The sequence below is a fragment of the Mytilus californianus genome, unplaced genomic scaffold (genome assembly GCF_021869535.1).
Source record: "Mytilus californianus isolate M0D057914Y unplaced genomic scaffold, xbMytCali1.0.p SCAF_5, whole genome shotgun sequence".
Taxonomy (NCBI): Eukaryota; Metazoa; Mollusca; class Bivalvia; order Mytilida; family Mytilidae; genus Mytilus; species Mytilus californianus.
The window spans coordinates 40,881,584-40,892,361 of NW_026262701.1; the positions used below are offsets into that span (position 1 = coordinate 40,881,584).

Below are 10,778 nucleotides of genomic sequence, written 5' to 3' on the forward strand. Positions count from 1 at the left end.
TTTTAAGAAATTTTAAATCATTCAAAAACCGACAAGACGATGAAACGAAAAACGACGAAAAAACATGCTCAACGTGCGGCACCAGATGTAAAAAATAATTTTAGCCTTAAGGATACATGTAGTCAAGTGAAATAAAAAAAAACTAATTTAAAATTGGTACTATTAGTCAGAAGGGAATTAGTTAAGGAACAAATTCAGCTAAAAATATTAATAGGTTATGGAACTCCTTTTCGAGATATTTCATTTTGAAAAAATGGCGGGAAAACTTTAAGGCTGACTCGGACTTTTACCTTATATTTAGCATTGACATTTTTTTTTCTCAAATCGAATTTAAGAAGAACTTTAAGAAGGCTAACAAATTTAGCAAAACTTGTACAATTTACATTAAACTTTCTCTAAGTTTATGGTTTTACTCCGTTTAATGGTAATGTGGGGATTCATAAAGACGTGTGGACATTTATTGGTGGACACCATGTGTTGTTCTCTTGATGTCCTTTGGTTATTGGTGTTGTTTGGTTGCTGTTTAATTGACGTATACATCACATCTCCTTGTATTATATCACCGGTTTTTAAAGTATTCGTTATATAGTGATTGGAGAGTTTGTTCGTTTGTCCATCCATTCATTCTTTCTTTTGTCTAACTTTTGTATTTGCAACTGCTCCAGAAATACGTAACAAAATTTTAATAAACTTTCACAAAATCATAGTCATATGGTTCTTATTTCATTTCTTTGTCTGAGTGATTTTTGGGGTTTACCTTGGGATGACAGACTTACTGTAGTACACATTTGTGTCCACTTCTACTCCTAAACCCCTAATCATATCTTATTGTAACTTTCTCAGTACGTACCGATTATCAGGTTGCCTGCATATTGATAATGTAAAATATCAGCAGCGAGTCATAATATGAAGCTTTTGTCGATTGAGCGAAGCGAACGAGTTCAAAAGGGCTTCATATTGTGTCGAGCAGCTGATATTTTACAATATAAATATGCAGACAACCAGATAATCGATTTATCGGGTTGTATATGCGTATTTTGCAAGAGAGAAACAAGTGTTTTCTTGGTTTCACCAGCAAACCGGAAGATGACTTGATAAGTTCGGGTCAAACTTATCAACGTCAGTTCATACATTATGACGTCGCTGATATATTCGGGTCAAAGTTATTAAGGCCGGGTCAACGTATGTGACGTCACAAAGCCGTGATATGCAATTTTATTAAGAGCTAAGCAGTGTGATATAGACAGTGGACGACCGATAATTAACCATATAATGTCATTGTGTACCTATCATATTTTTTATCCGAATAATTTTTGGGGTATTTCTTATTAAATTATGGACTTACCCCAACCCTTATAACAATCTATTAAAACTTCTAATGCTATTGTGTAATGTTTTTTTATATAAAAAAATTATATATAAGAACATAGTACATTCTTGTCCAATGGAAAATCAGTATTTTGCCTTCTACTTTTCATAGTACATGGCTTTCCATGCACTATAAAATGCTATACGTGAATGACTTTTCATTGTAGATTAATAATGAAAGCCGAAACTACACTAACGAAGTGTACAATCCACTGTGGCATTTTCCAAAGGAAAAAAGCAAAAAAAAAAATCACGAGTACTATTGTTTGCCAGTCCAATTATTATAAACCAAACCAGGAGAATAGAACAATAAAAGCATCTTATGTTGAGATTTCACTATTGTTAACATTAAAATATGGTACATATATAGAACAAACAAAAATTAAGAATTAAAAAGGGGGCAAAGGTGTAGGTAAAAAATAGCATGTAATCGAATTTTTGTACGAGACCAAATCAATGGGTTTTTCTTAAGAAACAGTGAGTGTTGATATAAAAAGCAAAGGATTTTTTGAAGAAAAAAAAAAACAATACATTCATCAATGAAAAAAAGTAAGCATCTGCTGCTGAAACGATCGTAATTTTAAATTTAATTAATAAAGTTTGGAGTTTTTTTTTTTGCAGAAAAAAGACGACCATCAATTTGATTCGAATGCTGACCAAGAGGCAAATAAAAACCATCAATGTATTATACATGTTGACGATGATCCAACCAAAAAATCCTAAGTATGATCTAAAACAAGATTTATTGGAAGAATGCAAAAAATTATTAGGAACCACATTATCAGGAAAAAGGCCTCTGAATATTGCGGTCTTAGGGCCACCTGGCTGTGGAAAATCTGCCTTCCTTAATACAGTGTTTGCCAGTTTTAGTAACGACCGGTGGAGAGAGCATGCCAAACAAGGAAGTTTTAGTGCCATGGGTAAACAAGTTACCAGACGACTAAAAAGGTGACTCTCTAATTGAAAATTATCATACCTCAGTATGTATTTTCTTTATAAAATTATAGACGAATAAATTTACTATTTTTACCAAATTGTCTGAAAAAGACTATATACCGGTTAATAGCTTCACAATGAATTTACTGGATGTGAACTATTAATTGGAAGCAAACATTTATCCATAAAAAGACTATTTATTAACTGCTTAGTTCTGTAGTTTCAAAAATTTAAATACTGAAATTTGTTTAATTTACCATTCACAATAGTAAAGGTTGGTTTCAGGTCGACTAAGACTAATGGGTTTTTGTCTAAACTGAATGAATGAATGAATAATTTCATTCTCATAAACTAATGAGTCAGACATAGTTATAGAGACAATAAGTTAATTAATAAACGTTTGACAGTCTATCCTTCCGGAAAATTAGTTAAATTTAGGCCTGATGAAGTAACGGCTTCTCACACTAAAATGATAAACATGTTTCTTCACGACCCTTTATGATCTAAACATGTTTACATTAATTTTAAAAACACTTCACATCTAAACGTGTTTCCAGACAAAATACTTCACAGCTAAACGTGTTTCCAGATAAAACACTTCACAGCTAAACATGTTTTCAGATAAAACACTTCACAGCTAAACATGTTAACAGTCTAAACACTTTACAGCTAAACATGTTTACAGTCTAAGCAATTTATAGCTTGACACGTTTAGGCTGTTAGCACATTAAATATTAAACATGTTTAGATTTAAACATGTCAAAAATCGGTTTCATAAATGTGTTTAGGAAAGTGTTTAGGCTCCAAACACAATTTTTAGAATGTTGGCGCCTTCAAACTTGTTTAACTCCGCCACATTCTGTATGTGCCTGTCCCAAGTCAGGAGCCTGTAATTCAGTGGACTGGTTGTCATGTGTTGTTGTATATTATATTGTTTTTCGTTTATTTATTTTTTTACATAAATCAGGCTGTTAGTTTTCTCGTTTGAATTGTTTTACATTTATTATTTCTGGACCTTTTTTAGCTGACTATGCGGTATGGGTTTTACTCAATTACTAAATTTGTTAATTTCTGTGTCATTTGGTCTCTTGTGAAGATTTGTCTCATTGGCAATCATACAACATTCTTCTTATTTTTATACGTACTGATGGGCAGCGGAAAACAACTTACGAGGTCAACTAAATGGAAACAGACGAACGAGTCATCATCGATGGATATATAGGTGATGGCTCACCTTTGCTTTTGGCTGTATTAAGCAAACATTGTGTAAAAGCTGAGCAATATTGATGATAAAACATTACGTATGCATGATTCTAAGTTTCCTGCCATGTTTGTCAGTGAATAAACTAAAAAACTGTCTTGTTTTATTTTAAAAATACAAACTAAGTAGGGTAATTGTTCGAGGAACATTTCACGTTGTAGATACAGTCAGTCGAAACCTTATGCGTGGTTATGAATTATGAAAAGAGTCAAATCTCTCTCACCAGTGACTTTAAACAAAAATGCAAGCCTTCTGTCCTTTTTGGTTGTGTGTCTGTACTGTCAGATGAAATGGTACTATCAAAATTCTTATGGGTAAAGAAATTGTCAATTTTGCGTTGCATTGTAACTTAACAGAACACCCCGCAGACACAATATTCGTCTGCTATAAAAAGAGAAGAAATTAAGCGCATGGGATGGAAACGAACGCCGGGAGTCTGAGAAGTGATGTCGTTGACTTCAACAACTTTTCCCTCTCTCACTCCCTCTTTTTATTTTATTTTTTTTTAATTTTTTTGTTTCTTTTTTATCAAAACAATGTTAAAGCCATTTGCTAATTGCCCTTTAAAGGAAATTGCTCCGAATACTAATGTCTTGAAAACAGAAAGAGATGAAGTAACTGATACGCTACATATTTCCATTATTAGCATCTTTTATTAATTTTGATGTGTTTTAAATGTTTCATCAAGGAAAGTAAACCGTTTTCAATATTTCAGCTATAGGAAGGAAGTCTATTACAGAGAAACGGATACAGTTTTATTGCCTACGTTTATAGATATGACTGGATTCGAAAACGAAGATTCAGAACTTAACAGAGAACTTCTAAACATAATTTTGAAAGGAAAAATGAAAGAAAATGAACTCCTCTCAGATGTTATCGAATACGGAAAGAAATACAGAGAATATGCATTAAGAATGAAATACAGTACCAGACCTGTTTACAAACGTGTAGACCGTATTATAGCTGTTTGTTCATGTAACCCGTTGTCAAATTTACAACGTTCTTTGTTTGAGACGATAGCTGAAATCGCTAGTAATAAAGGTAAGTTTGAGTAAGTCAGATGCATGCAATTTACGGATAGCGCTTGACGTCTTACGCCGTACAGTTTTATCTTTTTACTTGCTTCTATACCAGTATGCTGGTTCATGTTCTGGACGCCAATTTTTGTTCCTTTCAATTGGAAATACGAATACATGTACCCTGTTTACATTTTCTATTCTATACACTTATGTACATTGAACTTTAGTTCCAATATCGAAGTCAACTTTTATTTCTTTTAGTGAACATCATAGAAACAAATGTTTAGATCTCTAAACTCATTTCATGACATCACTAGACTGATGAATTCCTAGACATGCAACTTGAAATACATGTAATTATTGTGTTCATGATTTTTTTTCTGCGAAGTGCGACGCAATAATGAAAGGAATCGCTTATTTTATCGGACTGCATCAAACAATTTGCAATATATTGTCCTGGGTTTTGTAAATATGTAAAATTCTTACAACTATTTGAATGTAGTGTTTATTTTACAAATATGTGTTTAATTAATTTTTAGACATAACCGTGTATGGGGTTATGACACACGCAGATGCATTCTCAACAGAGGATAAAATTAAAGAAAAAGAAGCAAAAAATAGAAATTTACTGGGTATACCAGATACAAGGTTTGTTCGTATTATGAACTATTGTTCTGAAGTGGATCCTACTCATGCATACCTTAAAACTGTAATCCCAACATTGGATGTTCCAGTTCTTCGACTGATGACACAGGTATATTAGCCCAAAATTATTTTTATATTCATTGAAAATCAATCAAAATAAATGTTCAATGAATATAAAAATAATTCAATTTTGATTGTAATTATTCATGCCCTTGAGTTGACTTGTTTATAAAGTGCACATGTCCTTAATATATAAAAATAAGAAGATATGGCATGATTGCCAACGAGACAAACTGTCCACTAGAGATCAAATGACGTAGAAAAAAAAACTATAGGTCACCAATGAGCAAAACCTATACCGGAAAGCATGTCATGTCATGTAAACGGCCCCAAACTGACAAATGTAAAACAGTTCAAACGAGAAAACTTATTTATTGTCCATTTACTACTTGTCTCTACTTTTGTTCAAAATAATTCTAGAAATAGAAAAAGCGGACGTCTTGTTTATTTTTATTTATATTTTCATAGTGATAACTTTGTATTCAATTATGTTAAATTTAGAATGAAAGAAATTCACGAAAATTATTTGGCTTTTTCAGGTTTTACCACGGGAGGAAAATGATGATGTAGAACCTGAGCCTGATCCGCAAGATACTAAAAGAGACTATGTGTACAGATATTGGAAGCCAGGATCGGCACTAGTAGTAATAATACTATTGTTACTGTTTGGAACGTTAGGCATTGTTATTATTATCATTCTGATAATTGTATTATCGCTGGTCTACTTTTTGAAAGGTCAAGAAGTACTGTCACAATTAATCTTCTTTGAATGAATTATCGTAGCCTAGACACACCATAAATGAAAACAATTGTACTTATTATTTTCTGCTTATATTATTGTTGAGGGTGCGGATGGGGGTTTACAGAATATATAGTAATGGGCAAAAACATAAAGAAAAGAGAATAATAAACTAAAAAAATAAGAAAAGAGAATAATGAGTTGCTAAAATATAAAGAATAGAGAATAATGAGCAAAAAGTATAAAGAATAGAGAAAAATGGCCTAAAAAATTAAAGAATACAGAAATGAAGGACCAACCATCCATACCCTCATTGTTGAAGTAGTCGAAATGCCATTGGCATAACATAAAATGTACATCTGTAATTCAAATATTTTCTAATCAAATCTGCCTTTTAAATTTTGACTTCCAAATTGTCTTGATTTGATAAAAAATTAAGATGAAAAAATATGTTTTGTAAATAATGCTGAGCTTTCAATTAATTACAATTGCACCTCGAGGACACATTACGTGCATGATTTCTTTATTAAAATTTGACTTCATGTCCCGCAATTGATACTGTAAAACTAATTACAATTACAAATCGAATATCTTAACAAAACTACCCATGATAGTTTAAATTTGTTAATTTGAGAATCAATAAATTTTTGTTATCTTTATCAAATCAAAGAAATATGTTCTTAACCATAAGTGATAAACATACAAAGCAAATGATGATTTAATATGGATGTGATTTGATCATTTTGAATAAACTTATCAATGATTGAAAAGTATTTTTTTGTTTAAAGTTAACACCATGAAAGGACTACTTAAAACGCAATCTATTTGAAAAAGAGAATTTCTATTTTATTCTCTTTTTTCAATGTTTTCTATTTGTGTGAACAAAATATTCCAACAAACATTTAACTGGCATGATTGTAACAAATATATTTGATGATGGTATCAAATAACACTACACAACAAAACTTGGAGAACAAGAAATAAACACGTTTTACTTTACATGTACAAGAAACGTAGAAATAATTGTTAACAAGTATTGGGGAAATTTCCCCATAAAGTTAATAACCAATCAGATATCAAATAATTGGGGAAATTTCCCCAAAAAGATGATGACAACAAATCAATAGAATGGGGAAATTTCCCTAAAACGATGTTAACGAAAAAGAAATCAATAGAATGATCAAATCTCCCCAAAATAATGAAAAGTAAAATGAAATCAATAGAATGGTAAAATTTCCCAAAAAAAGATTATAACCAACAAGAAATCAATAGAATGGGGATATTTCCCCAAAAAGACGATAACCAACAAGAAGTCAATAGAATGGGGAAATCTCCCCAAAAAGATGATAACCAACAAGAAGTCAATAGAATGGGGAAATCTCCCCAAAAAGATGATAACCAACAAGAAGTCAATAGAATGTGGAAATTTCTCCAAAAAGATGATAACGAAAACGAAATCACTAAAATGGGGAAATTTCCCTACAAAGTTGATAACCAAAAAGAAATCAAAAGTCTGGGGAAATTTCCAAAAAAAGATGATAACGAAAACGAAATCACTAAAATTTCATAACCAAAAATAAATCAATAGACTGGGGAAATTTCCAAAAAAAGATTGAAACGATACCAAAATCAATAGAATGGGGAAATTTCCTTACACAGTTGATAACCAAAAAAATATTTAGACTGGGGAAATTTCTTCACAACGATTTTAACCAAATAGTTATCTATAGACTGGGGAATTATTCCCACAGATATGATAACCAAAATAAGTTCACAGGCTTGAAGAAAATACTCATGCATTGCACAATGATTGCACATTCCGTTGTATACAACAGCGAGAAATATGTCGTCTAACAGATACTGTAAGAATAGAAAAGAGTCACTGTGGTGAAACATTTTCAGCAGCAGATAACACAATTGAAAGGAATCATTGGCTGGGGAAACATTCACACTGATAAATTAAACAACAAACATCAGAGATAGAGATGATACAGTATAGGAAATGGGCTAATTTCCTCACAAACTCTTGTTTAACTGTAATCATGTATATCGGGGCCTTTAATAGGCGACTAAACAGTATGGTTTTTTCTCATGTTGAAGGCCGTAAGGTTGCCGTTAATTTTTAAAAACCACTTAAAATGATCTTTGAGGAATAGTTGTCTCATTGACAATCATACCCGATCCCCTTATTTATGAATAGCTATAAATTAACTCGTATGTTTTAACCTGTCGGGGCCTCGGTGGTCGATTGCTCCAAGTAGTCCAACTACTGTATCACTAGCCAGTCAACGCTGAGATTATGAGTTCGAATTCCGCTCGTGCAAGGTGCGCTCGACTCCAATCTTAATTGACTAGGCCCATGATTGTCAGTTTTCCTATCGAAGGTTCGTGGTTTTCTTCGGGCCATCCAGCTTACTCCATCAATAAAAAATGACCGCTTTGAAATAGCACAATAGTGTTGAAAGTGGCGTTAAACACCAACAAATCAATCAATCAATCAATTTAATCTGGTGAATTTCAAAGCCCGTTTGAAAAAATTACACCCTATGGGAGACCATGAAAAAAATTGACACATTTGAAGTGAGTTTATAATCTTGCAGAATGTGGTTTTAATTTCAACTGTTCAACATTTACAGCAAATATTATAATTCAAACCATACAGATTAAATAGAAAATAAGCTCTGTCCTTTATTTGGTGTCTTTATGCAGCAGTAATAGATCATGCCTTAAGTTGAAGTCTTCTTTTCCTTTCCTGTAAATATATCATGCCTTAAGTTGAAGTCTTCTTTTCCTTTCCTGTAAATATATCATGCCTTGAGTAGAAGTCTTCTTTTTCTATCCTGTAAATATATCATGCCTTAAGTTGAAGTCTTCTTTTCCTTTCCTGTAAATATATCATGCCTTGAGTTGAAGTCTTCTTTTTCTATCCTGTAAATATATCATGCCTTGGATAGAAGTATTCCTTTCCTTTCCTGTAAATAGATAAATCGTTGATACAAAAGATTGCTACATGTACCAGACACTGTGACGTTACGTTAATATTATAAGGAAGCTTCCATTTCATTTTTAGGAAAAGGGGGGGGGGGGGGGGGGGGGGGGCTGATGAAATTTGAAAAAAAACGTCAGGACCGAATAGAAGGAAAAACAAAAAGAAAAAGGCAGGACAGAGATTACAATTAAAAAAAAAATGCAGGACAACATTTTTCATCCTCACCCCCTTTTCTCCCAAATAAAGTCAAATGGTGGTAGCTCCATTACGTATAAATAAGCCTGCTATATGTATATCGTTACAGGGTGAACTGCATTGAATGTCTCAATACTTTCTGTTATCGTCATTCTGACGTTGATATCTATAAAATGAAAGGATTGTACCTGCATAGGGTAATTTTGATATCATTTAGAAAGAGTACGAGCCCCTTTACAAACATTCTGATATCTGAGTATACAACAAATTTTGAGGAGGTTTGCGCGAACTATAAGTTCAGTTTTAAAAAATGTATCATGAGAATCATTCTGTCAGCACTGTGTTAATCGGGACAATTTCAAACTCGATATTTGATTCTAAAATTTTGTACAATACAAACATTTAAAAATAGATGTGAAACCCTGTCTATTCTGGAAAAGATGTAGTTACAGTCTAAACAGTAACTTTCTTTCACTTGCAGTATATTTACATATTTGCCAATGTGCGTTTTTTTGTATTGGTAGCAGAAATGTCCTTAAAAACTAGTAAGTCTATTTCCTCATCAACTGATTACGCTTGAGAATTGGCAATAGTTAGGAATAGTTCACGTTCACGATTTTTTTACTACACTGTATGGTATAATAGCCTTATAGAGTATAGAAATTGTGGTGACGTTACAGTAGAAATTAAATAAGGTCACCGAATTTTTTTTTTCACCTAAAAATCAAACATTAAGAAATGCATTCTAAAAAAATAAACTAAGTAAATGGGGATGGACACAGATGCTGCCCCCGCTTGCATATAATGTTTTAAAGGGACACAACTCAAGAAATGTAAAAGTGACGCTACCCAAATTTGTACTTGCTCTAAGTTTTGTGGTAATTAGCATTGTGTATACGTTTCATAACAAACTTAAGTTAGATAACCGAAACAAATAATCCAGCAATTTTTCCATTTGTTAAGGGCCATAACTCTAGAACGGTAAAAAATGACGCCACCAAAGTTCAAACTTGATCTGTGTTTTGTAGTAATAAGCATTGTGTATAAGTTTCATAACATTTGGTTGAGGAAAACTAAAGTTAGAGAACGGAACAAAAAATGCATTTTTTCCATTTGTAAAGGGGCATAACTCTAGAACGGCAAAAGTGACGCCACCAATATTCAAACTTGGTCTGTGTTTTGTGGTAATAAACATTGTGTATAAGTTCCATAAAGTTTGGTTGAGGCAACTTAAGTTAGAGAACGGAAACAAAACAATTAGCAATTTTTCCATTTGTAAAGGGGCATAACTCTAGAACGGTTATAATGACGCCACTAAAATTCAACCTTGATCTATGTTGTGTGGTAATAAGCATTGTGTATAAGTTTCATAACATTAAGTTGATGCAAACTAAAGTTAGAAAACGGAAACAAAAAATTCAGCAATTTTTCCATTTGTAAAGGGGCATAACTCAAGAATGGCAAAAGTGACGCCACCAAAATTCAAACTTGATCTGTGTTTTGTGGTAATAAGCATTGTGTATAAGTTTCATAACATTTTGTTGAGGCAAACTAAAGTTAGAGAAT

At 32.4% G+C, this 10,778-nt stretch overlaps 1 protein-coding gene across 1 annotated transcript; it reads left to right on the forward strand.

Moving 5' to 3' along the window:
* The first annotated feature begins 1,993 nt into the window (after positions 1-1,993).
* LOC127702082 (uncharacterized) lies at positions 1,994-6,798 on the forward strand. Its single transcript, XM_052206099.1, has 4 exons — positions 1,994-2,316; positions 4,281-4,606; positions 5,124-5,338; positions 5,829-6,798. Exons 1-4 carry the CDS (start codon positions 2,018-2,020, stop codon positions 6,060-6,062), a joined length of 1,074 nt encoding a protein of 357 aa, XP_052062059.1. The 5' UTR covers positions 1,994-2,017; the 3' UTR covers positions 6,063-6,798.
* Positions 6,799-10,778: the final 3,980 nt, after the last annotated feature.